This window comes from Diabrotica virgifera, chromosome 3, assembly GCF_917563875.1.
Source record: "Diabrotica virgifera virgifera chromosome 3, PGI_DIABVI_V3a".
In the NCBI taxonomy this organism is placed as follows: Eukaryota; Metazoa; Arthropoda; class Insecta; order Coleoptera; family Chrysomelidae; genus Diabrotica; species Diabrotica virgifera.
This window is the reverse complement of record NC_065445.1, coordinates 23,415,352-23,442,803: the sequence shown is the minus strand read 5'-3', so window position 1 is coordinate 23,442,803 and position 27,452 is coordinate 23,415,352. Positions and strand designations below refer to the sequence as shown.

The 27,452-nt window shown below is 31.8% G+C and overlaps 3 protein-coding genes across 3 annotated transcripts in view; 1 reads left to right on the top strand and 2 right to left on the bottom strand.

Annotated features, from left to right (window-relative positions):
• The window catches only part of LOC114349521 (ATP-binding cassette sub-family D member), a 276,122-nt gene that overhangs the window by 199,387 nt on the left and 49,283 nt on the right, over window positions 1-27,452 (bottom strand). The window lies entirely within an intron of this gene.
• LOC126881802 (uncharacterized) lies at window positions 13,179-16,308 on the top strand. Its single transcript, XM_050646379.1, has 2 exons — window positions 13,179-13,268; window positions 13,556-16,308. Exon 2 carries the CDS (start codon window positions 14,151-14,153, stop codon window positions 15,003-15,005), a length of 855 nt encoding a protein of 284 aa, XP_050502336.1. The 5' UTR covers window positions 13,179-13,268; window positions 13,556-14,150; the 3' UTR covers window positions 15,006-16,308.
• LOC126881801 (uncharacterized) lies at window positions 16,856-26,363 on the bottom strand. The gene is made up of 8 exons (XM_050646368.1): window positions 26,155-26,363; window positions 22,540-25,873; window positions 20,571-20,642; window positions 20,444-20,512; window positions 20,193-20,294; window positions 19,793-20,134; window positions 19,078-19,742; window positions 16,856-17,928 (listed from the first exon to the last, which is right to left on the bottom strand). Exons 2-8 carry the CDS (start codon window positions 22,616-22,618, stop codon window positions 16,900-16,902), a joined length of 2,358 nt encoding a protein of 785 aa, XP_050502325.1. The 5' UTR covers window positions 22,619-25,873; window positions 26,155-26,363; the 3' UTR covers window positions 16,856-16,899.

Genomic DNA, 27,452 nt, shown 5'->3' with positions numbered 1-27,452 from the left:
TATCAAAGGAAAGTTCAGATCAATTAATAATTAAGACCTAGTAAAATAACTTGCAAAAACCAACACCGTGTGCAGTTAGCCTAGAAAACAATCGATGCAAAAATATGGTCACGCGAAGTGGAATGAATATACCTACTTCTTTTGCTACTGCAACAAGAAATTTTTAATTATACGAATACTTCTTTTTCTTTTCATTGTATTTATAATTTATACTAATAAAAGAAGCTTGTCAAATAGCCTGATATAGCCTGATCAAATAAAATAAGACAAAATGTAAGTCGGTACAGGCGTACAGGTGGCAACAATATCAAAGTTTAGGTGAAAACAAGAAGACTTGTTCAAGAAAGTATATGTTTCATATAAGGGGGTCATTGTTTAAATAATAAACAATATTTGCGGAAAATACATAAAAATCTGGCTAGCACAGTATTCACAAGGATTATTCAAATCGGCAGAATTTAAACATTCGACAATAATTATTATAGCAATACTAAAACAGGGTAAACCAGCTGACCACCCATAAAACTATCGACCAATTACTTCATTGTATAAGATCTGGTCCTTATAAGAATGGATAATGACAGAACACCTATAGCCCGAAGGATGAAAATTTGGGAATAGGTAGTTGAAATTGTCTATTATTATATAAGAAAAAGTTTACAATTCTACATCCCCTCCATTTTACAAAAATGTAGAGGAATACCCCTCTCTCGAAGATGAAAAAAATACATTCAAAATAAGACCGGAATTGGATAAAATGACTAATTCTAAACAACTTTTCTTCTATCGAGTTTTTTCACTAAGTCAATACTTTTCGAGTTATTTGCGAGTGAATATGTTCATGTTTAACAAAATGAAACATGTTTTTGGACGGTTTTTCGGAGATAACTCAAAAAGTATTTTAGCGAAAAAAATATTCTTAGCAAAAATATAGCCCATCAAAAATTGAAAAAAATGGTGTATACATGAGGTCTGTAGACCCAGTAGAAGCAGAGTTGTAGCTAATAAAAAGTAGGTTCTTCTTCGTCAAATTCCAAATCGAATATTTCAATGTGAAATAACCCAAAAACGGAGCACTTTTAGGGGAAAATTCATTTTAACTTTTTTAAAGTGTTTAAAAAAGGTTTATTTTTGTTTAAAAAAAAACTTGTAATATTAAAAGTAAGTGAATTACGCTCCAAATATTGTTGGTCCCTTTTATTTTTTGGTAAAAAAATCGCGAAAATCACCCCCTAATTAGCATCACATATACGTTTTAACATTACGACTTCACAAGTTACTTTGGCTATGTATTATTTATATGATTTGTAAGTTTCATCGGTTCAAAGTGCTTCGTTTTGAAAAAGCTGTAGTTAAAATGGCTTGAACGAGTAACTAATCACGAGTTTAGGCAAATTTTGAACAGCCATAGCATAACCAATTTTTGTCTAACAAGAAAACAAAAAATCAAAAATATTCAGAAAAGCAAAACGTACATTTTATTACTCTTTGAGATTTTTGGTATTCCTAATTGTTTTTAAGTTAATTCCATAAACAATTACGATTTTTTTCAAAATTAAAAAAAATGTTTTATTTTAAACCCAGTTTTTTTCAAAACTGAGCACTTTGAACCAATGAAACTTATAGATAATATAAACAACACATAAGAACAGTAACTTGTAAAGCGGTAACGATTAATTTTATTTGAGAAGCTAATTAAGAGGTGATTTTCGCCATTAAAACGGACCAACAATATTTTGAGCGTAACTCATTTACTTTTAATGTTAGAAGTTTTTAAAAAAAAAAACAAAAATAAACCTTTTTTAAAACACTTTAAAAAAGTTGTAATGAATTTTCCCCGAAAAGTGCTCCGTTTTTTTGGTTATTTAACATTGAAATATTCGATTTCGAATTTGACGAAGAAGAACCTACATTTCATTAGCTGCAACTCTGCTTCTACTGGGTCTGCAGACCTCACGCATACACCATTTTTTTCAATTTTTTATAAGCTATATTTTTACTAAGAATATTTTTTTCGCTAAAATACTTATTTTTTGAGTTATCTCCGAAAAACCGTCCAAAAACTTTTTTTTTGGTTAAAAGTGAACACATTCACTCGCATATACATAACTTGAAAAGTATTGACTTAGTAAAAAAACTCTATAGAACAAAAGTTACTTAGAATTAGTCATTTTATCCAATTCTGGACTTATTTTGAACGTAGATTTTTTCACCCCCGGGAAAAAAATTTTTACCCCGTATCTTCCAATTTTTGTAAAATGGAGGGGATGTAGATTGTAAACTTTTTCTTATATAATAATATACAATTTCAACTACCTATTGCCAAATTTTCATCCTTCCTTTATTTTTTTGGGGGTTTTCGTGAAATTTTGCGTTCCCTGATCTCTACTATCTACCTGATCTCTAACTGATCTGGTACTAGCGGAACTCGGCCGGTAGGAAAACCAAGGAAGAGGTGGATAGATGAAGTGAGAACTGATGCTGAAGAGATATCGAAGGTGCATCACTGAAGGAGAGCAACCAACCAGGGACTGAGATGATAATAATAATAATAATAATAATATCGTATGGAATTTTTGCCGGGGAGATCCTTTCGGACAGTTCCGGCGCCATTTACATCTTTAACCCTGTTTCAAGTAACTAGTGCCGATGTACACTAGCCCAGGGGGACCGACGGCTTTACGTGGTCTCCGAGGCACGGTGAGACGGCTCGTGTCATTATTGGAAAATGAAAATGGTTTGTCTTTGGCAGGGCTCGAACCCACGTGCACTGGCGTATGAGGCCAGCGAATATGCCGTTACTCCACGGCCGCTCACGGGACAGAGATAAGACCTGGTCGGTGCAAGCTCGGTTTAGGTCACACTGAGTGCTATCTTACCCTTGAACATTGATGTAATCCAGCAAATTATGTACGTTGGAATTATATTTATAAAATACTTACGATGGCACTTAGACAAAACGGCACAACTTACCTGTAAAAAAAGAAATCGTGTATTAGTAATAGTTAAATATTATTTCTATAAAAAATAAATACGTTAAGATCAAGTAAAACAGTCTTTTATAAACAATTCAAAAAATATTTCCGACGAAAATAAAACTTCTATTGAGTAATTGATGTACAGACAACTTGACCAATTTCTATCATACATTAATTCACTTCATAGTAATATTGAGTTCACAATAGAAACAGAACAGAATAATTCCATAAACTTTCTAGATGTAACGATTACCAGACTACACAACAAACATGAGTTCTCCGTATATCATAAACCTACCCATACTGACACAACTATACACAATTCATCATCCCATCCTACACAACACAAATTAGCAGCCTACCATAGCATGATACATAGACTGACAGAAATTCCTATGACAAAAAATAACTTCGAGACAGAACTAAATATCATTAGACAAATAGCAGTAAACAATGGCTATAACGAACAAACAGTTAACAACATTTTAAACCAAAAACTCCATAAGAAAGCCTTGAAATTAGTGTATCCACCACCACAGAAAGAACCCAGTACCTTCTGCTCTCTCACATATACTGGCAAAATAACAAAAAAATTAGCCAGATACATAAAAAAGAAAGGAATAACACCAGCTTTCAGAACTAACAACAACTTAAGCAAACATATTAAAAACAATAAAAGCCGAAAGAGAAAGCAACTACAGAGTGGTGTGTACAAACTAACTTGTGGTGACTGTCCGAAAACTTACATCGGTCAAACTGGCAGAACTTTTGACAAACGGATAGCAGAACACAAAAGGGCTTTCAACAATAGAAAAACAGACACTTCTACATACGCACTTCACCTTCTAGATCATAATCATTCTTTCAATGAAGAGTTTCAAATTCTACATATTCAAAATAAAGGCCTTAAGCTATCACTTTTAGAATCAATGGAAATTAATAAATTGAAAAATACAGATATAATTCTGAATGACCAACTCGAGACAAACAGCTCCCCACTCCTCAACCTCTTCAGTTAAAGACTTAAAAAGGCAAACACATTGTAAAATATATCACTTGAGAAAGGCACGTTGCCGAAACAGCTGTAGTAATAACATAGTTGTAATAAATTTTGTGGAAGTATAGAAAACAAACGTTTTTCAGTGTTTTATTGTGAGACTTCTATTGAGACCAAGTTTCAGGTTACGCCTTTGTGGTATCTATTACAGTAGAGCGTCGATAATCCGAACCCTGGTAATCCGAACGCAAAAAAAATTATAAAATTTAAAAATATGATCGCGGACCGAATTTTTGGAATTAATATGACAATATGGGCAAAATATGATAGCGGATTTTTGTTTTATTTATGCAGAAATACGTACAATATATTTGTTTATGCAGGTGTTTTATTCCTTGTAACTAAAACGTATGTACATATGTACTATGTTTATGAGCTTTGTATGTATTTTGAACATATGTTCGATAATCCGAACAATTTGATAATCCGAACTAGCCCTGTACCAATAATTAGTTCGGATTATCGACGCTCTACTGTACTTGCAAACCATTACATACGAATATTGAATTAAAGAAGTCTAGAAGAGGTCTATAATTTGCACCTTACTTCCCGTCTATTCAACGTGGCAAAATTCCAACGAAAACATGGTATCTATACTCAGTTAGGAGTAGAACTAATACAAAAGAATTTCGCCGTGAAACGAAAACAAAAGACGTATTATATTTCAGTTTGTTCAGAGGTCAGAGAGCACCATAAACACTTTAACTAGTTTCATTCTTATTATAAATCATCAGAGAGTGTATTCTTTTCTATTATAAATATTTATAATGTATTAAAAAATATAGTACAAAATATTAAGTTGCTCAGAAGCATGATATAATAACTGAAGATATGACATGAACTCGGTGGGCGGGGCCTACGTAGCTACGTCACTCTGTGAGTAGAACAGCATTAAATTCAGTGTGGCCGTGGTCGTATAAATAGTAAACGGTGTTTATTTTTTTTAAGGTGAATTTTACTTATAATTTGTTAAACTTTTATTAAAAATGATGTGTGCCGTGTTTGGTTGTAATGTGGACAATCAATCACAAGGTTTCGATACGAATATCAAGTTTTTTAGTTTCCCAAAAGACAAAAAAGTGCGGTGTGTGTGAAAACAATTATGTAAACGTAAACGTGTAGACAATTTTAACGTTAACATCGCTCGTATCTGTTCAACACATTGTAACAGCGACGATTATGAACGCAATCTGAAACACGAGCTGCTTGGATATTCTCATTCTACTGAAAATTTTCAATGCCTAAAAAATTCTTTTTTCACTTTTTAGGCATTGAAAATTTTCAGTAGAATGAGAATATCCAAGCAGCTCGTGTTTCAGATTGCGTTCATAATCGTCGCTGTTACAATGTGTTGAACAGATACGAGCGATGTTAACGTTAAAATTGTCTACACGTTTACGTTTACATAATTGTTTTCACACACACCGCACTTTTTTGTCTTTTGGGAAACTAAAAAACTTGATATTCGTATCGAAACCTTGTGATTGATTGTCCACATTACAACCAAACACGGCACACATCATTTTTAATAAAAGTTTAACAAATTATAAGTAAAATTCACCTTAAAAAAAAAATAAACACCGTTTACTATTTATACGACCACGGCCACACTGAATTTAATGCTGTTCTACTCACAGAGTGACGTAGCTACGTAGGCCCCGCCCACCGAGTTCATGTCATATCTTCAGTTATTATATCATGCTTCTGAGCAACTTAATATTTTGTACTATATTTTTTAATACATTATAAATATTTATAATAGAAAAGAATACACTCTCTGATGATTTATAATAAGAATGAAACTAGTTAAAGTGTTTATGGTGCTCTCTGACCTCTGAACAAACTGAAATATAATACGTCTTTTGTTTTCGTTTCACGGCGAAATTCTTTTGTATTAGTTCTACTCCTAACTGAGTATAGATACCATGTTTTCGTTGGAATTTTGCCACGTTGAATAGACGGGAAGTAAGGTGCAAATTATAGACCTCTTCTAGACTTCTTTAATTCAATATTCGTATGTAATGGTTTGCAAGTACAGTAGAGCGTCGATAATCCGAACTAATTATTGGTACAGGGCTAGTTCGGATTATCAAATTGTTCGGATTATCGAACATATGTTCAAAATACATACAAAGCTCATAAACATAGTACATATGTACATACGTTTTAGTTACAAGGAATAAAACATCTGCATAAACAAATATATTGTACGTATTTCTGCATAAATAAAACAAAAATCCGCTATCATATTTTGCCCATATTGTCATATTAATTCCAAAAATTCGGTCCGCGATCATATTTTTAAATTTTATAATTTTTTTTTGCGTTCGGATTAGCGACGTTCGGATTACCAGGGTTCGGATTATCGACGCTCTACTGTAATAGATACCACAAAGGCGTAACCTGAAACTTGGTCTCAATAGAAGTCTCACAATAAAACACTGAAAAACGTTTGTTTTCTATACTTCCACAAAATTTATTACAACTATGTTATTACTACAGCTGTTTCGGCAACGTGCCTTTCTCAAGTGATATATTTTACAATGTGTTTGCCTTTTTAAGTCTTTAACTGAAGAGGTTGAGGAGTGAAGAGCTGTTTGTCTCGAGTTGGTCATTCAGAATTATATCTGTATTTTTCAATTTATTAATTTCCATTGATTCTAAAAGTGATAGCTTAAGGCCTTTATTTTGAATATGTAGAATTTGAAACTCTTCATTGAAAGAATGATTATGATCTAGAAGGTGAAGTGCGTATGTAGAAGTGTCTGTTTTTCTATTGTTGAAAGCCCTTTTGTGTTCTGCTATCCGTTTGTCAAAAGTTCTGCCAGTTTGACCGATGTAAGTTTTCGGACAGTCACCACAAGTTAGTTTGTACACACCACTCTGTAGTTGCTTTCTCTTTCGGCTTTTATTGTTTTTAATATGTTTGCTTAAGTTGTTGTTAGTTCTGAAAGCTGGTGTTATTCCTTTCTTTTTTATGTATCTGGCTAATTTTTTTGTTATTTTGCCAGTATATGTGAGAGAGCAGAAGGTACTGGGTTCTTTCTGTGGTGGTGGATACACTAATTTCAAGGCTTTCTTATGGAGTTTTTGGTTACCTGTGACATTCAGTCTGAATAGACCATTGATATAAATATTGAAGAGAATTGGTCCCAAGATTTATTTTTTCTACAAACGTCTTATATATCAACAATTATAATTTATTCATTCTCAATTACAGGACAATATCTACAAAAACTTTTACTTGAACTTGACTGACATTCCATTTTTATATTTTTCTTGACATTACATCAAAACTGCCTATACTGTCAATACGTAAATCATAACAACTATAGAATAACATATTACTTTTAGGGCCGGTTGTTCGAACGCCAATCAACAATGATCACTATCAAATATTTAATTACTGTTACCAACTGTCAATGCCAACTTTGATTGGGTTGCCGAAAACGTAATTGATTATAATTATGAGATTAGTTAATCAATTAACATAACAATTATTAACATAATTGATTAACTAATTTCATAATTGTAATCAATAATTATGTTTTCAGCAACCCAATCAAAGTCGACATTGACAGTTGGTGACAGTAATTAAATATTTGATTCTGATTATTTTCGATTAGTGTTCGAACAACCGGTGTCGTATATTCTAACAAATTTTAATAGTTTTTTTTTTTCTACAAACGTGTTAAAAATGCAATAATACAGTATAAATTAAATTTTAAAAAACCTTTTAAAGCACCTTTTTCAAATTGCTCAAGTAATACTGTTAATATTAATGTTAATAAATGAAATATAAATATTTTGACGTTTCACAATTTGACAATTCATTTTTAACTGCAGTGCCTTAAAATTTTTAAAGCACTAGTGCTTTAAAGTAGCATTTTTAACGCACCTATGGAGTGCTAAAAATTGCATTTTTAACACGGTTGTAGAAAAACATTATTTTTAATATCCATTCTTAAAATACTTATATTCTGTCATAATAATGTGTGTGCCGACTAAAACTGCCTTTTTTTGACTGAATTTTTTCAACTTCGTAAGCACAACAGTAATATCTCCTTTGATAATAAGTATATTATACACTACACTTAATGTACTTTTTATGTACCTTCCTAAAAACAAGTTGTATGTAGTTTTAATTAAGCCAGTTATGTCCACGCAGTACAGCTCTTTATTTTAATTGCCATTTTCTTGTTTTTAATAATGTGTGACGTCAATCAGTTTATTAAGACTCGTTACAATAAAATTCCACTAAAGATGAGAAAGTTGTTGAATAATCTCTGAAATAAAGGTAAACCCAATACCAATGATCAAAATATTTGTACGAGATTGTACTAAACACTACTTAAAATACATAATATTGATTTATAAAATTTGTTTACCAAATACTTTATAGGTCTTGGACCCACACTTTAAAAAAATCATGATTAGCTCTCTCATGAGACTTCGTTTATTCAGTTATTCATGTCGAGTCGGACAATTTTTCTAATACAGACATTTTTGGGAGTGGAGCGTTTCGTAAATATAGTAGCCCAGTCGGGATACCATTTGACCTTGCATTAGGAGCTGTCCCAAATTTTATTTTTCTAATCTTTAGGGGGGGGGGGTCAATAGTAGTATAAATTTAAAATCTCGACTGAATTTGACCGTTGCGTTAGCCGCCATCTTGATTTTAAACGAGAACCGTTTTTGCTCAATATCTCCGCCATTTTCAACTTTTCGACAAAAAATATACAAAATGAAATTGTTAAAAATGGAATTTTCTATAATTTCGTTTATTATAATTTTTTTCGCGCGGTCCATATTTTCCGAGTTATGGGGAAAAAACAGTGACAGTTAAAGCATAATTATTGATTTATTGAATTATCTCGTTTATTATTACTTTTACAACAAATTTTAACCTATAGAAAAATGAAGAGAATTAAATTTTGTACAATTTTTATCTCTTTCATTTTTTTGATAAAATCAATATTAAGGTAGTACGTATGCGGTAAAGGCGGGAGCGTAAGACCCGATTGATTTTAAAGCAATTGTTTTTGTTCAATATCTTCCCCATTTTCAACTTTTCGACAAAAAGTGTAAGCACTGAAATTGTTGCAATTACGATTTACTACATTTTTTTCGAGAGAACCAATGGCGGGTCTAAGAGGGGGGGAATGGGAAAATTCCCCCAACAGGGTCCAAAATTAAAAAAAATTGTTGAAATATTAAAATATGTTAGCTGACATGAAACTTAATTATCGACAGACAAATTAAACCAATAAAACCCGCTAGTTAATAAAATTAAGTGAACTTAATGCATATAAGTTATTATTTATGTCTTTTATGTACTTAGCTTGATTGGTGTTTCGTTGGAAGTCTCAAAAATTGTATAAAATATAATTCTCTTTATTTTTGTTTATGTACAATTATGTCGTAAAGTTAATAATAAATGAGACAATTCAATAATTATGCTTCCCCTATTTTCCTCCTTAACTCGGAGAATATTGATCGCATAAAAAAATTGTGGAAAATAAATTGTAGGAAATTGCGTTTCCAACAATTTTAGTTCCTACCGTTTTTGTCGAAAAGTTAAAAATGGCGGAGATATTAAGCAACAACGGTTCTCCTTTAAAATCAATATGGCGGCTAATGCAATCGCGGAATTCAGTCGAGATTTTAAATTTACACTACTATTGATCTCCCCTAAAGGATAGAATTATAAAATTTGGGGCAGCTCGGAAAAAAGCTTCAATTCAGTAATTATGCTTCCCCCACCACTTTTACTATTTTCCCACTTAACTCGGAAAATATCAACCGCATGAAAAAAATTGTTAAAAAGAAATTGTAGGAAATCATATATTGAAGATATATCGTAGATATTGAACAAAAACAATTGCTAGGAAAATCAATCAGGTCTTACGCTCGCGCCATTATCGCATACATACTACCTTAAATATTAACTTTAGCAAAAAAATGAGGGAAACTAAAATTGTGTAGAATTCAATTCTCTCTATTTTGTATAGGAACATTTTTGTCGTAAAACTAACAATAAACGAGATAATTCAATAATTATGCTCTATATATATATATATATATATATATATATATATATATATATATATATATATATATATATTTCTTTGTAGTACCAATTGACTTCTGGACGAAAAGTATTCCCATTTGGCATCCGTGAATATTCACGGGCCACAATATACAGCGAATTCTGTTGCGGTACCAATTGGCATCAATCGCTGTTGCGGTTTCTTTGGCATCGATTGGCTTTGGACCTTTAGCATCCATTGGTTTATGACTCAAGTCGACAATAATACCTAAAGGTTTCGGTGGAATTCTACCTGAGTCAATTCATCTGTTCAGTCATTGTAATATTTTGTTGTCGAAACGGATGTTTAAAAATTTAACTTGTTAGAGTATATTACGCTTTATCTATAAATTGTAGGCAGGTAGTTATTGCTTTTTTCGAGATTGAATATTTTTCTTTTAAAATTATGACAGCTTCAAATTTGATTTAATTTGCTAAATACTTTTATTTTACATTTTTTAAGCTCGGTAATTTAAAAATGTTTTATCGTCTTTTAACAACTTCTAGTCTGATTATTCCCTGAGTAAAAGAGCTCTGTTGTAATGAATTATTTGGTATTACTAAAGAAATTCTGGTATAGTAGGATTAAATGTTAAAATTAAATGTTACAATGATTGTAACTTCATGTCTTGGGCTGTTACGTCGCATTATGGGCTATATGGGCTGTATTTTCTCGTTCTTGTTCGTATTTCTCTTCGATTTGCATTTTCGATGACACTTAACAATATTTTAGCAAATTCAAAGTCCATGAAAAATACTTAGAAAGCAAACAAAAGTACTTATAAGAGTATACGACCATTTGATAACACTCACTGTGAAAATTTTTGCAAGTGAAGATGTTTAAGACAACAGGCACATTATTGCCGAACGCAAAGTGCACATAACTTTCTCCTTTATTTTTTGGTATCTGACTTCTTACAACTGTGTGTATTTTTCTTTCCTCTGCCCATACTTCTCGTACGTCACTGAATCTGGTTTGATGTGGTATTATATAATAATAGATGCACAATCAAAACGAACCAGATTCTTTTACATTAAAAAGAGATAAAATATTATGTCCATATACTATGAAAAGCAATAATTAAAAAAGAGTCGTATTTTAACACATATTTGTTTTTCTTTAACCGTTTGTTAATAAATAATATATCAAAATTTATTCGACATAATGTATGTTTTATTTTAAGGCTGTAACATAAAAATAAGAATTACCTGTTATGAAGGCACTACATAGGTAATTATTATCTGTACCTAACAAAAACCAATTTTATCAAAATCAACCTAGTTTGAAATATATGGAGTCTCGATTATATCTCATGGTTGTGTTTGCCCTACGTAGAAAAAAATAAAATAAAATTACTGAAATCTCTTGGGAATTGAAGTACTCAAGAATTGAAAAGATGTTGAAATTACTGTAACTTTGAAGAAGTTGAAAATCAAATGTTTAAAGGTACACTTCTTTTAAACAAAATTCAGAATCAGTATTTTATCTCTTAACTTCATTAGAAGTGAATAATAAAGAAGTTATATACATACAAAAGGTTTTTGTAAGAAACGCAGTTGCAAACATATAATTTACAAAATTTCTTGGTCTCTCTTTTTAAAATGGCGATACATAGCTTTCAACGTAAACAACGTTTTAGGAGTAGTGTCCACTTAATAGCTTCTAATGGTAATAGTGGGTTAGGGACAATTAAAACCTAGTTAATGTTTAAAATTTGCCAATGTTTTTACTTTATTTTAAGTCTTTATCAAGGCTATACATGGCACATACCTATAATGGTACATAAAATGATCCATTGTGATTTATATACAGTGAGGTCCTAAGGTAACGGATAAATTCAATATTTTTGTAACTAAAAATCTTTTGACGAAATCCTCATGTAGGTCGGTTTTTATTTTTTGTTGTGCATTTTTTTCAATAGAATCTTTTTATACAGGGCGTGTCGTGTAACAGTGGCCAATACCAACTTTCTTATTTTAGATACAACACCCTGTGTATTATTATATTTTTGAATTTCTTAGAATATTAGGTAAAATTTATATTTAATCTTCTATTCTTATCTTTAACCGTTTTTAAGTAATCGAGGTTGGAAAAGTGACATTTCGTGTATTTTTCCTCACAAAATCTAAACAGTTCGACCTAGAGTAAAATGGTTTTTACATTATTATCTTACTTTTTAATATGCTATCTAGTGGTATCAAACCCAGAGATGATAGGATTATATTCAAAATGACAAATTTTGAAATTTAGGGCCGACCACGACAATTTTCGTATTTTATTTTTATTTAATACCACTAGATAGCATATTAAAAACTAAGATAGTAATATAAAAACTAATTAAAATGGACCAAATCCAATAGTTGGTTGTATACCCTGAATCAATATAAAGACAAAAGCTTTTTGTAAATACAAAAAGCTTTTGTCTTAATATAAAAACCATTTTACTCTAGATTGAACTGTTTAGATTTTGTGAGCAATTGTCACTTTTCCAACCTCGATTACTCAAAAACAGTTAAAGATAGGAATAGAAGATTGAATATAAATTTTATCTAGAATATTCTTAGAAATCAAAAGATATAATAATATACAGGGTGTTGTATTTAAAATAAGAAAGTTGGTATTGGCCACTCTTACACGACACGCCCTGTATAAAAAGATTATATTGAAAAAATGCACAACAAAAAACAAAAATCGACCTGTACGAGGATTTCGTCAAAATATTTTTAGTTACAAAAATATTGAATTTATCCGTTACTTTAGGACTCACATGTCGTATGGAAATAATCAACATTGACCACACCGGGTTTATTTAAAAAAAAATAGCCTCGATAAAAACGTAAAATAGGTAAAGTCTATACGTTAGCAATTGTACAAAACCCACTAGGGTAAAGGCACCAGTTGTTGGCCATGTGCTAGTTATTGGCCTACTAATATATTTTAATTATAATTAGGAAAATGTTGGTATTTTGTTAATTCTAACCACTTTTTTTAAGTTTGGCAACATGTCTCCTAGAGTGTGACATATCTAGTTTCAAGGTAACCATTACATTTTAGTCAGTATTCGATGTTGAACGAGACACTGTTCTGTGCCGCTAGTTTACAACCGAAATTTTGTTATTTACCTAGAGAAACTTGTGTTGGTCGGTAAGTACTATATACTGCAATTCACTTTCTACTTTATGTTTTATGTTTTTGTGAGAATATAGTGTATGTCCTGCTCCAAAATTCATAACGAATATAACGTTATTTATTCAAATAACGTAAATTTTAAGGTGGCCAACTACTAATGCATGAAAATATCAATGTATCAGTTATTGGCCTAGATGGCCAATAACTGAAACATCAGATTTTGTAAGAATCTAGTGATTGACATATGTTAATAACTAGTGTTTTATGTGTGGCCAATAACTAATTATTATAAATTGTTTTAGAAAATATGCCAAAACGATCTAAAACTGAAAATAATTATAAAAAAAAAGTATTCCGAAGACGATGTTAAAAAAGCGTTAGAGTTAATTAAAAATGGTATGAGTGAGCGAGAAGCCTCAAGAATTTTTAATATTCCCAGAGCCACCATAAGTTACCGGAAAAGTGAAAAATTTCATAACAAGATAACGAATGGACCAGATCCATTTCTTTCGAAGGATGAAGAGGAACAACTGAAACGCTGGATTTTTCACTGTCAAAATAGAGGATTTCCTGTTCGTGTTGACGACATGGAGGACTCCGTTAAATCATTTTTAGAGAGTTACCCTAGAGTTAATCCATTTGTTGAAAATAGACCAGGTAGAACATGGCTATCAGCATTTCTAAAGCGCAATCACAACATTTCGCTAAGGATTTCAGAGGGAGTGACATCAGCAAGTTCAAACATTAACCAAAGAGATATTACCAAATGGTTTGACAACATATAAATCTTATCTAGATAAAAAAGGAATTTCAGACGTTCTTCAAGACCCAACAAGAATCTTTAATGGTGACGAGACATGTTTTTATTTATGTCCCAACAATAAAAAGGTTTTGGCTATGAAGGGTTCCAGAAACGTCTATGAAATTGAACATAACCCAAAGGTTAACTTAACAGTTATGTTCACATTTTCTGCAATAGGCAATATTTTACCTCCTATGATAATTTATCCCCATAAAAGATTGCCAAATGATATATTAAGTGCTGTGCCGAATTCGTGGGGTATTGGTTTAACAGAAAATGGTTGGATGGACAACAAAAACTTTTATGCATATATTGGAAATATATTTAACCCTTATTTAGATCGAAATAATATTACACGTCCGGTGATGTTTTTTGTTGATGGGCATAAAACCCATTTAACTGTACAGACAAGTCAACTTTGTACAGATTTGAAAATTATTTTAGTAGCTTTATATCCTAATGCCACGAGATTAATGCCACCAGCGGATGTGGCTGCATTTAAGCCTCTAAAAACTTTTTGGAACAAAGCTGTGCTTCAGTTTAGGAGAGACAACCCCCAAAAAGTGTTAACGAAAGTACAGTTTGCCTCTGTTTTAAAATCTGCTATAGATAGGTTAAATCCAGATGTTATCAGAAGTGGGTTTAGGATATGCGGTATATTTCCTTGGAATTCTTCTGCTCTTGACTATTCAAAATGTCTTGGGAAAGAATTTGAAACTGAAGATAATCTGGATGACCACAATGATTTACCAACACTTATTGATCCAAATACAACAATTTCTTATAAACAATTTTGTGAAATAGTTGGCAATGAAAAAATTAAACAGCTAGGTCGAAATAATGGTAAAACTCAATCTGATGATTACCAAATATTAAAACAAATCTTTTCAGCATTTACAGAAAAATCTTCGGTAGAAATATCTACAAAGGACGAACAAGAAAAATTTTAGACGAAGAAGTAAGATTTTTAGACACAAGTGAAGTAATTTTCGATATAAATGATATACCTGTAATAATAGATGATACTGAAATTGTAAACATTCGTGAAATGGAGAACCTTGATAGTACCCGAGAATGAAATTTTCAACATGCAAGGAATAGAAGAATATACAAATCAAGCTGAATCACATGTGACGAAAACGGTTAAAGAAGATCACAAAACCAAAAAACCCGAGAAATCCCTAAACATTTCTGAAAATATATCTGTAAATGCTACAAATAAATATATTGCGACTTACTTAATATGGCCAGATGCTCCAGCACGAAAAGGAAAATAGCAAACTCAAAAGCTTCCATTTATTCTAACTTCATCAGATAGAAGAAAAATAGAAAAAGAAAAAATGGAAAAAAATAGAAGAGGAGCGTAAAAAGGAGCAGAGGAAACATGAAAGAAAGGAAAAACAAAGTATTAAAGAAAATCAAAAGAAAATAAAAAGCTCGAATAATAAAAAACCCAAAAAATTTGCTAAAACTTTTAATAAGTCTGAAGAGAAAAGTAGACAACCCATAGAAATGACCTCAACAAAATAAAAAAAAAGGGTGTAAAAGTTCACTTTCCTATTGAAAAATATCCAGAAAATACGAAAAAAGCATTGAAAGTGTTTTCTCCTCTAAACCAGGAAAGTAGAAATAACAATACTGCGGTTTTTGAGCCACCACTACCTGAATTTGTCAAAGTTCCTACACCAGAATTTCATTCTCACACAAAATCATCAAGCTCTGTAAATAACCAAGATATTATTGACATTTTTAAGCATTCACCTACACCAGAAGCGAATTTGAGATTATCTCCGAAAATATTTCTCGCCCACACAAAATCTCCAAGCCCTGAGAAAAAAATTGTACCCAAACGGAAATTATTTGATGATAATACAAATCAGTCCTCAACAAAAATTACAATTTTGTCTGATAATTTATTATCAAATATTCCTTCACACTTCGAAAATCGAAACTTGGTATCAAACGTTCTTCCGCGTTTTAAAAATACAAACTTGTTATCACACATTCCATCACATTTTAAAAATCAAAAAGTCTGAAGGTGTGAGTTATCTATGTGTACTAAATATTACAGAGTGTATGGAAGGCATTAGATGCCAAATGTGTCTTAGAACATAATATCTTGTAACTTGCATAACAAGATTCTATGGCGACACAGATCAAGTATATGTTTGCGAATCTTGTCAGAATAAAAAATAAAAGTTTACTTTGACATATCGTTTTTTTTTGTGTCCACACTCATCACAAAATCCTTGCTTACCCAAACACCTACCTATCTACTTATTTTAACTTAAGAATTATTTGGTAACATATCACTTTAAAGAATGATGGCCAATCACTAACACATACGGTGTCAATAACTAGATCAGGGTGGCCAATAACTGGTTCATTTGCACGTTTACAAAAGAGCACATATAAAATATTTTCAGACATGAAAGATTAACATAATAAAATTTTGCAATATGTAGAAATAATAATAAAATTCCATGATGTTAAAAATAGTTATAATAGGCCACAGTGACAAAACATTTCATAGATATGTCGACGTGCTCTCCTTAAGAGGCCAATAACTGGTGCTTTTACCCTATTACCATTAGAAACATAGACTAGTTAGAAACTTTATTTTAAAACTAGAACAGCTAAGAAAAAATGAATGTTTGTCCAACCTCAAATTCTATCTACAACATTTCATTGGATTTACAAAATCCAAGAGAAAATATTAATATGACGACGTTTTAAAACATTAATAAAATTAGGTTTAATTCAATAAGAAAGTAATGAAGGATACATTAAAACTATAGGATTGTAATAGAATATTTTATTGAAAATCGTAATCACTTGAATGAATTATTGTGATTTATATTTATTTTGTACAAATACTTTTATTGTGTCCCATTTCCTGTTTTTAAAAACATTTGGATACTTTTCTACCAAATTTAAAACTTCCATTTTTTTTGGCGGAATTTTCTTCTTAATATGACGTGCAAAGAATTTTTGCGTAAGTTCTTTTTCCTCTTTTGTCCATGGAACTAAAATACGTTTACCTTTCTCCTTTATTCTATTTTGTGACGGGATGTTTACTTCATTTTGTTGAAGAATAGGTTGATTAGTATTTTCTTCGTCACTATCAGCTTCTTCTGCGTCTTCCAATATCTCGTTATCGACTTCAATCTCATTTAAATTTCGATTTTTATATTGGTCAATATTAGTGTTTTGAGCGAGCAATAATATTTTGGAAACTTTTGCGGTTTGGTAAATGTCTGACGGGAGACGATACCACTCATCATGAGTTTTTGAGGTATGCCCCATAAATTTTGCTAGTTGTTCTAGTTCACCCTTTTCCATTTTTAAAATTTGTATTATTGTTGCTAAGTGTTTTCTGAGGCGAGTTGACGTGAGGGTAGTGATTTTGTTTGCATCATTCAACACCTTAGAAGCATGCTTTCTGAGAACATGATATCCACTGATGCAGTTAATAGTATTCGGTATGCCAAATAGGTATTCGTTGTAAGAGGTAAAAAAATTATTCCTATATTTAATTAAAGTGTCAACTCCACTTTTGGTCAATTTGTCAAACAGAACAGGTACGCCTCTACCTCTCTTACCTCTTATTACTATGCGTTTTAAAGAGTGAACTAAAATTTTCTCGGTTTCTGTTAGGACTTTCTCAAACTCTTTAGAAGATTGAGAATCATGATGTTTTAAATAAATATCTAAAGGTAATCTCTGCAGCTCCCCTACTCGTCTCTTATTAAAAAGTAGTAAGCTGCAATATGTACCTTCGAGCAGACATTTGTACGCTTGTGTGTTATTCACATTTTCATCCAGGTGAGTTATTGAAGATGTTATAAGCTCATCCAGATAAGTCTTCATTTTCTGAAAAAAATATGAAATGGATATTAGTATTAGTAATTTATATTCGTACATAAACTGTTATTAGTATTCTAGGTGCATTATCTACAGGGTGAGTTTTTAGTGTGAGATTGGTCGATAACTCCGTTAGAGTACAAGATATCCAAAAAAAGTTTTTAAGAAAAATTGTAGGCAATGATATGCTCCTTGCTTTGAAAATATGCCCAATTCTACAGGGTGGTTCATAACTGCGTGGTAAAGCAAAAATACATTTTTTTAAATGGGATACCCTGTATATATTCTCATATGTACATTTCTCTTATAATCCCTGTTCTTAAAATATAGGGTTCTATATTACTATACAGAGCATTTAACGAGTTGTGACCATTTTAATTTCGAAATCTCTATGAACTAAAATGTCACAAATACACTAAAAAAAGATATGTAAAACGAAAGAAATATTTAGACATACTCACAATCGTTTATTTAACTATGGACGACCGGTTTCGACCACTAAAATTTACTGGTCATCATCAGGTCTCCGATATTGGAGAGTATATAACTGTATTATAGAACGATCAACTTAAGGGTAGGATCATGAGGAGTAGATATTTGGGAAATGTACTATCCCAAATATCTACTCCTCGAGATCTTACCCTAAAGTTGATCGTTCTATAATACAGTTATCACCCAATAGTTTGAACCAAGTAACACAAATGAAATTTTTACTACACGATAGTTTCCATAGCTTGTACCGGCATATAAGTATATTAGATAACCCTCAAACCATATTTAGGTTAGATTGGCATCTTACTTATTAGACCTCATAAAGCTTTTGTTGTCCTGATTTGTTGTTGATTTTTTAGCATTTTAATTAACTGTACCGGAGACCTGATGATGACCAGTAAAGTGTATTGGTCGAAACCGGTCGTCCATAGTTAAATAAACGATTGTGAGTAAGTCTAAACATTTCTTTCATTTTACGTACCTTTTGAAATGGACTCACAAGTGCAACCAATTCATAATTTGAATATACAATGAATTTATCAATTTTTAAATTAGTGTGCTAATGACAGTATTCTGACCAAAGAATTTTTCAGTAAAACATTCATAATGATATAGCAAAACAACAGGTAGGCTTTGAAAGAATGACAGTTGTTATAGTCTACTTACAGCAATATCCTCAGCCATGGGAATCAGGGTCGGTTTATTAAATCGATTGATTTGAATATTCTGTCCAGCTTCAGTCGATATTTCTAACGCCCATTGATCATCGATAAGTTTTTTCATGACGTCTAAGCTCTTAATATTAGCAGAATCGACATCCCTTTGAACCTCCATAGAATAAGCAGAACTGATTGCTTTTTTAATTAATGTACCCATCTGAAGAGCAAGTGATGGTGACTGGAAACATTTGCTCTCGGTATTATAATTCGCAATTGACCGAGTTGCGGACACAATTGTTTTAAACTTTGAGGGATGTAGGAGGAAAAATAACGTTAAATTGCTATTGTTTTCAATTTTCCTGGATTGTATTAGAAGACGTGCTAAACGCCGCATTTGTCGTTTGGCTACTTGAATCAGATGTCTGTCTTTATGACTTTTTACATATTTCCTTCCTACATCGCATATAAGTTTGTCTTTCTTTGCTACTAAAGAGATGTCATCCGCAGCTAGTGAATTTAAAACACCCGAAGTCCTTAGTGGATCGGTTGATCCAAAATTAGTAGCCATTAGGTTTTGGGCTTCGGACTGATGTCGTACTTTTCCTGTTGCCTTTTTTTCATTAAAATAGCACCGTCTAATGTGGCGCCGAAGCGATTTTTTGGCATAATATCCTAAAAATAAACATTTAAAATAACAATTTATCTAAAAATTTGACAAATACCTTTACAGTGTATACATGGAAGCATGTTTGAATTAGTCGAAGATTCATCACTATTACTTAAAACATTTCTACGAAACACAGGTACGGATTTGCCAATGCAGAAGTCTCCCTCCTTTCGTATTTTATCAATGAAATATTTTCGTTTCGGATCCTTTTTGTCAAGAGATAAGTATTTTTGAACCTCAAGTTCATCACTATGAATTCTTTCAAGGTGTCTAGCAAAATTTAAAACAGGGATGTCGCAGTAAATACAATTGTGTTTTCTTCGTATCCTTCTTTTCTTCAAACATACACTGTCAATAAGTGAGGAATTAGTTTCATCCGCTGATTTTTCTATATTATCTGTAATGATAATAATAAGTATTATTATAAAATACTGAAAGCTGGTCTTTTCAATTACCGAGAGAAGATGATGCTATAAGTTCTTGATATATTGGATTAGGGGTAGAGTCATCTAAAATAGCATCATTTTCATACATCAAGTCACAATCTGTTTGTTGTTCTAAAATAATTATTAAAAATTAAGCCACCGATTAGTTCATAGACACATGTAAAATAAGGAAGATGGAGATAAGATAACTATTTTTTGTCAAGCGTGAGTACGTAATATGCTTATTAATTTGACCAAAATTTGTATTCAAAGAAACTTACTATTTGCCACACTGTCATCTGTTGTTTCAATAGAAATAGAGTGCATTTCATATGAGTCATCCAAATCATCTAAAATATATTACAGTTATAGTTAAAGTGTTTGAAATCAAAAATAAATATGTATTACCACTGAAACAGGTAGGAGTATATTCGCTACCGTTTGATGATCTTGATTGATCGAGAGGCTTAGAATGGCACTCTAAAAGAGAACATTAGTAGGTATAGAAAAATCGAAATAAAACTGACAAGGTTCAAAGTATATTGCCATTGTATAACTTACGCAGATGGCCTAATCATAATAATATAACGCAAAATTAAGTATAAAATAAAATTATAATCAACGCTGCAAATAAAATTGTGTGAAAGATATATCGAAAACGACGGCTAATAAGGGTTTATTCTGAAACCAGTTTAAGATGGTTGCACATAGTGACAAAAATAAGTGACTATTAAAAAACAAAAATAGTAACTCAGGTTTTAAGAATAGCAAAAATCAACAAGTTCTCCAGTGAGATATTATTAAGAAAATCGGTATCTAAACAACTAAGAGAAATAATAAAACAAAAATAGAGAATATAGAGAAGAAATTAAAAAGCTATAAAAACCAAATTTGCCGATGAAAACAAATTTTAAAAAACCAAACAAAACTTTAAATATGTGGACTGATTGATACTGATTGGAATATCAAACATTGATACGAATGAGTAGTGAAAAATTAAAGAAGAGAGAACAATTTTATAACATTATACATATAAACGAGGTGGTAAACATAGAAAAGGAAACAAAATTATGCGTTAAAAAGTCTGGCTTTAACTTGTAAAAAAAGTAAAAAAATTAATGAGAAAAACAGACAACTGAGGAAAGATATTATACATAAATAATGTTAGGAATTCATGTAAAAATATAAAATAAATTATAAACAGTGTACAGTGGATTTGGAAGAATGGGAATTGGAAAAGAAAGGAACATTTACAAGGACTGAAATACAAAAAAAAAACGGAGAATAATGGTGAAAGAACAGTCGAATAGAAAACACGCGATAATTTGTGTAAGTTAATTAGGATAGATGCAAACAAAAAACAAGAAATGCCATATTAAAAGATTAGGACTTGGAATGCGACGATAATTAAGGAACAGTCAAGTTTTTATATTTAATTTACAACTACAGAAAAATAAAATATTTTAGCAACCCTAGAAATAGAAAATAAAACAAGGGGAAGAAAAGGATGAATAGTATTCAAAGCTGGAAAACATTAATTGTTAATCTTCCAAAGATTGATGTAACAATTAGATAATGTTTTTTGGGAATAAAACCACATTTTTTCAGGTGTCCGGATTTTTTTGACCAGCAGTGCATTATTTTCACGAGAAAGTTTTAGATCTAGAAAATTTATTGAGAGTTTTGTTTAATTTATTGGAGTTATTTTATCAAAATGTCTGTTTAGTTACTACGGTATTTTTCGTTTTAGTTATTCCTTTTAAGATTTTTTAAATACACTACCTTTTTAACCAACCTATTAACTTAATTTTAAATATTTTCCTTGGAATTAAGTTGTTTTGTGATTTATTCCTTGAAATTGATGCAGTAGCATTAAAACCCGTAGAAACCGTTTAATAGTTTTTTTAACTTCTTTTAAGTTTTTAACTTCTATTAAGTAACTTTAGTGAAATTTTAAAGAATATTTATTTACCGTTATAAGAGTCAGTGATTTATCCTATACTATAAAAAGAATATAGCACGAAATGTAATAATTACTATGGCACTACACCGAGAATTTTTTAGGGGATTACCAAACGGGTTTTATAAGAGAAAGATTAGTGATAGATGTAATACATAATAATGACAGACGTTCCAGAAGCAAGCAAACAACTTTTTGTAATTTTTATTTAATTTAGGAGAACATAAATATGATAAGACGAGGAGATGAATAAATGTGTAAGACATTGACCACATTTTTTATGAATTGGAAATTTGTAATGTTAATAAGGATGACAGTAAAAGGTACACAGTAAAAAGTAAAAATGGAAAATACCCAAATAGATAGCTTTGCAATAAGATATGGACTAAGATCTATTATAACTAACATGTAACTTACCTGTACTTAAGGCTTCATTCACTAATTTCACTGTACGTGAACGAAACTTATATTTATGTTTAATTTTGTTCATATTCATCGTACGTAGATCACTTCCACAAATATTAACAGGCCTCGAAATATTTCAGTACTACACTTAAAACTGATTTAAAATTTTAAGAGTAAGTTACCGTATTTATACTAAATTATCGGACAAAGATGTTTCATGATGTTATGAAAAATCCACTAAAAGAGGATTTACGATTTTACAAAAATTAAGGGCCTATCTTAGGATTACCAAAATACAATATAATATAATAATACACGTTCATGTCGTAAAACCTTTTGAAATCTTATTTAAATAATCTTTCCTAAAAGCAATGTTAAGAAAAGTGAGATAAAGAGTTGGCTGTTCTGCACATTTACATATTTTCCGAAAACTAAACAATGAATTAGGAAGATAATATAACTTAACAATGAAATAGGTAAGTTATTGGGAGACAAGGAGATTAAACAGTAATATTGTTGTGTATTTTCAAAAGAAATAAACGTGACAAATCACAATATCCATAGTTACCTTTTTATAAAATGACGTATTATGTTATTCAGAAAGGGATTATATTTTTACAGGTAGGTACCTTGTAAGCTGTCGTTATCACTTTATTTTTCATCTGGAATATTTACTGTTTTAAATATATTTCATTACAGAATCTAATAAATCCTTAATCTGCATCCAATTCTATTTTTATTAACTAAAAAACATCATGTCGAAATTGGTGATCACGATTTTTATCTTCTCATGAAATAAATTATACCTAAGTATTAAATAAATATCATTTTTGCTCCATTTTTGTTCATATTTTTATACAGGGTGATCCGTAAGTAATTGTACAAAAAGAAACAGTAGACTCTAAACTTCAAAATATTCCCATTTAAGCCAGTTTGCTTAAAATGTAAATATGTATTAAGAAAGATACAGGGTGTTAAAGTTGAAATTTAAAATTTTATTTTTCGCTACAACTTTCATGTTTGTAGACATTTTTACGAATTAAAATTTATGACTGTAGGCTTTTGAGTACGAGGAATTATAATTTGATGCATACTTTGATGACTGATGTAGCTGATTGAGGACGCCACATACGCCACATAGGCGGCATACATTTGCGTTTAACTTTTTTGCTCTTTAAGTTAGCACTATTTGGGTAAAAAAATATTAGAGTTACATGATTTTAACAAAAAAAGGTATAATTGTTAATAACTTCAAAACTTAACAGTTTACGAAATAATCCCATTTTACAAATCAGCTGCACAACTCTGATTTAATGCAATTACTCATAGCCACGAAGGAGAAATAGGCTAAACCATGAATACTTCTTAATTTCGGTATGAAATACCTTTAACAAAAGTTAAGAATGTACTATAAAGTATGAATAATTAATAACATGCTACAGGTTTTGACATTGCATTATTTTATGTTTCATGAATTTGGCCAAATCTTATCATACGTTAATTCAATCCATAGTAATATTAAATTTACAAGAGAAATAAAACAAAACCAGTCAATAAATTTTCTAGACTTAAAAATTATAAGAATTGAAAACAAACACGAGTTCTCTGTATTTCATAAACCTATACATACTGACACAACCATACACAGTACTTCATCCCATCCTGCACAACATAAATTAGCAGCCTACTATAGTATGTTCCACAGATTGACAGAAATCCCAATGTCAAATAATAACTTCGAAGTAGAATTGAATATCATTAAACTTATAGCAATAAATATTGGATACAACGAACACATAATAAACAAAATGTTACAGCAAAAACTACTCAAGAAAGCCCTTAAATCAATCTTCCCACCACAAGAGAAAAAGCCCAATACAATATATTGCTCGATCACGTCATATACAGGTAATATATTAACTAAAATAGCCAGACAGATCAAAAGAAAAGAATAACACCAGCATTTAAATATATTAAGAACAACAAGAGCCAAACGAAAAACATGCACTTACACACTGGGGTTTATAAACTCACCTGTGGAGACTGTCCAAAAGCTTACATCGGTCAAACCGGTAGAGCCTTCAACAAACGTATAACAGAACATAAAAGGGCTTTCAATAATAGGAAAACAGAATCCACATATGCACTTCACCTTCTAGATCATAATCATTCTTTTAACGACCAATTTCAAATTCTTCACGTCCAAAATAAAAGCCTTAAGCTATCTTTATTAGAATCTATGAAAATTAAAAGACACCAATTCTGAATGACGAACTTGAGACTAACAACTCCCCCTCCTCAACCTGTTCAGTGAAACTATATAACCTGAACGCACAGTAGGTTAACCATCACTTAAGAAAGGCAAGTTGCCGAAACAGCTGTAGTGACAATTACTAAATAAATTTTGTGGAAGTACAGAAAACAAAAGTTTTCAGTTGTTTTATTCTAGAAATTTTACATTTCATCATAAATTGTTAAGTTTCACACTAGTTTTTCAAAATGAGAGATGACAGAATGATATACAAATAAGCAAGAAATCGTTCTTGTTGTTACTAATGAAAATGGTACCAGTATTCGACAGGTGGCAAGGAATTTTATCGTCAGTTCTTCCGTCATCCATCATGCTTGGAATCGATATGTAGAAACCGGTCGATATAAAAGACGCATTGGACAGGGTCGTAAAAGGAAATCAAACCCAAGAACTTCCTTCAGCAGCACGGGATTCAAACCATGGATTGGCCACCCCTGAGTCTCGATCTAAATCTAATTGAACATAGCTTAACTTTTTGGATCAATAGCAACAACTACTCCGATGGCTAATGCCTCTCCCGGTGTTGAATTACACTATTGATCCAAATGGTTGCAGAACAACACAACTCACCAAGTGTGAAACACTAGACAGCTGTTTCGGTCCACCCAGACTATCATTAGTGACGTTTGGGTTCACCATTGGAAAGTTGTCCGTTCTGCTTTGGGGACTGTGTCCTCTGACTATAAAATATAAGCGAAAAATTGCAATACACTCTTAACTGCTCAACATATCAAGGTGTTATAGCAGGTGTTCCGCGTGCAATGCTGCCATGTTCACATGTACAGCGTGGAAAACAAGAGTCATTTGCTGTCGGTTAAGGTTACCGAAAACCCAAGCAAAGCTTAACTTTTTGGATCAATAGCAACAACTACTCCAGTGACTCCAATAGTGAACATGGCAGCATTGCACGCGGAACACCTGCTATAACACCTTGATGTGTTGAGCAGTTAAGAGTGTATTGCATTTATTCGCTTATACTAATTGAACATCTTTGGGATATGTTAGATAGATGTGTCCCGAGGCGCCCACATCCACCTCAAATCGAATAACCATTTTCAATTTCTCATTTACAATTAGATTTACATTTACTCTGTGTGGAGTATGAAGGGAACCAGTCTCGTTGGAACTTTACCGCGCTGAGCAGATGTGACGTGAATTGTAAATTGTAGAATTCCCTCATCTTCCTTAGTCTCAGCATCCGTATGGCTTGCAAATTGTAGAAGCCTCGGAGGTGTAACCAGAGAAGGTTCCCATTGTTTTCATTCTGGTGGGATATGTTATATGCCATTAGAGTGAAAACTTAGTCTCCTCTCCACCTCAAATCCTTCAACAACTAAAAGAAACTCTAATCGAAGAATGGGAAAATATAGGTACCTCAACAAGATATCGACAGGCTTATACGCAGCATGCCACGTAGATTTCAAGCACTAATTCGCGCTGGTGAAAAATACACACGATATTAAGAATCAATTTTTCTTCATATCCTTACGTTAGAGATGTGGAACAACTGCTTATTCCATTTCATTTGTTGTAGTGTTTTTAAGTTGTTATGATTATCTTCAAAATGGTATGTAGAAATGGTTTTAATTTATTAAATTTATTTGAACAAAACATGATTCCTTTATTCAGGTAATAAGATTTCTATATTGTTAAAATTATTAAGACGCAAATATGTGTGAGGCAAAATTAATAACAAACTATGAACGAATAAATAAACGAAACACAAATATAGAGATATCAGCAGGAGTGGTGAGAAAAGCAAAGAATAGTAGAAGGCAGGAGAGTAATAATATCCCAGTTAAAGACAAAAAATGATCCAGAAATTGAAATTTCATAAGACACTTTAATAAAATATAGGTAGAAGAGCGAGCACTAAATCCTACATATCTGATCTACCCGAAAATGTATTACTTTGCTATAATATAAAATACTAGTTATGTTTGGATCAACAGAAACAACTACTCCGAGGGCTAATACCCCTACCGGCATTGAATTATACTATTGATCCTATAGTCGCAGAACAACACAACCCATCAAGTGTGAAACGCCAAACAGCTGTTTCGGTCCGCCAGACCTCATCAGTGACGCTTGGCTTCTCCATTGGAAAGTTGTTCGTTCTGCTTAAGGGTACAAGGTCCTCTGAATCTCAAATGTAAATGAGAATGCAATCCACTCTTAACTGATCAACATTTAATATGTCATCACAGGTGTTCCGTGTGCAATGCTGCCAGGTCACCCATGTACAGCTTGGAACAACAAGAGCCATTTGCTGATCGGTTTAGGTCACTGAAACCCAACCAATTATGTTTGGATCAACAGAAACAACTACTCCGAGGGCTAGTACCCCTACCGGCATTGAATTATACTATTGATCCAATGGTCGCAGAACAACACAACCCATCAAGTGTGAAACGCCAAACAGCTGTTTCGGTCCGCCAGACCTTATCTGTGACGCTTGGCTTCTCCATTGGAAAGTTGTCCGTTCTGCTTAAGGGGACAAGGTCCTCTGAATCTCAAATGTAAATGAGAATGCAATCCACTCTTAACTGATCAACATTTAATATGTCATCACAGGTGTTCCGTGTGCAATGCTGCTAGGTCACCTATGTGATCA